The sequence below is a fragment of the Merops nubicus genome, unplaced genomic scaffold (assembly GCF_000691845.1).
Source record: "Merops nubicus isolate BGI_N331 unplaced genomic scaffold, ASM69184v1 scaffold15142, whole genome shotgun sequence".
NCBI lineage: Eukaryota > Metazoa > Chordata > Aves > Coraciiformes > Meropidae > Merops > Merops nubicus.
This window is the reverse complement of record NW_008591691.1, coordinates 15,763-16,432: the sequence shown is the minus strand read 5'-3', so window position 1 is coordinate 16,432 and position 670 is coordinate 15,763. Positions and strand designations below refer to the sequence as shown.

At 55.2% G+C, this 670-nt stretch overlaps 1 protein-coding gene across 1 annotated transcript in view; it reads right to left on the bottom strand.

Moving 5' to 3' along the window:
• Positions 1-256: 256 nt before the first annotated feature.
• Positions 257-670, bottom strand: part of XPO7 (exportin 7) — a gene marked incomplete at its 5' end in the record, with an annotated part of 16,015 nt that continues 15,601 nt past the window's right edge. Inside the window, one exon of the mRNA XM_008950358.1 lies at positions 257-479. Coding sequence (XP_008948606.1) covers positions 386-479 — 94 coding nt within the window. The remainder of the gene's footprint in view (positions 480-670) is intronic.

The following is a 670-nucleotide window of genomic DNA, read 5'->3' as shown; positions in this document are numbered from 1 at the left end:
TTTTTTTTACTCTTTTTTTGTTTTTTCTTTTAAACTTGAGTCCATATAAACCTTGTTTCAAAATGTTATGAAAAAATGTACATGTTTATACAAGGCAGGCTGCAGCAGAGCGCTGGCGTTCCACGTTGGGGGAGGGAGACATCAGATTCTTTGCCCCCCCTCCCCCTTTCTTTTTCCACACCCCCTTTTCCCCACGCACCCGCGGGGGAGCTCAACAACCCCTCTCTCCTGGTTCCCTCCTCCCCTGGGGACGTGGAGCACGGCCCTGGGGAAGAGCAGGGATGAGAAACGTTCCTCTTTCTCTTCATCTTTCCCTCAGAAACGGGACCCCCCCGTGGGCCAGGCCAAAGAGATGCTGCTTCTGTACAGGCGGCGCTGGGAGACGTCAGCTCATCATGTCGTTGCTGTTGACGCCGTAGGTGGAGTTCTTCATGGAGTCGTTCACCTCCCTCCTGAATGCTGACAGGTTTTGGGTGAACCTGAGGAAGAGGCAGAGTGGAGTGTCAGGTTGTTCCTCCCCCTGGGTGGGATCTCTGGGGAGCATCTGGTTCAACCCCCCCCTTGCTCCAGCAGCTCGCCCAGGGTTGCGCCCAGATAATTTTGGGATCTCTCCAGAGGAGGCTCCACAGCCTCTCTGGGCAGCTGCTCCAGGCTCTGCACCCTCACACCA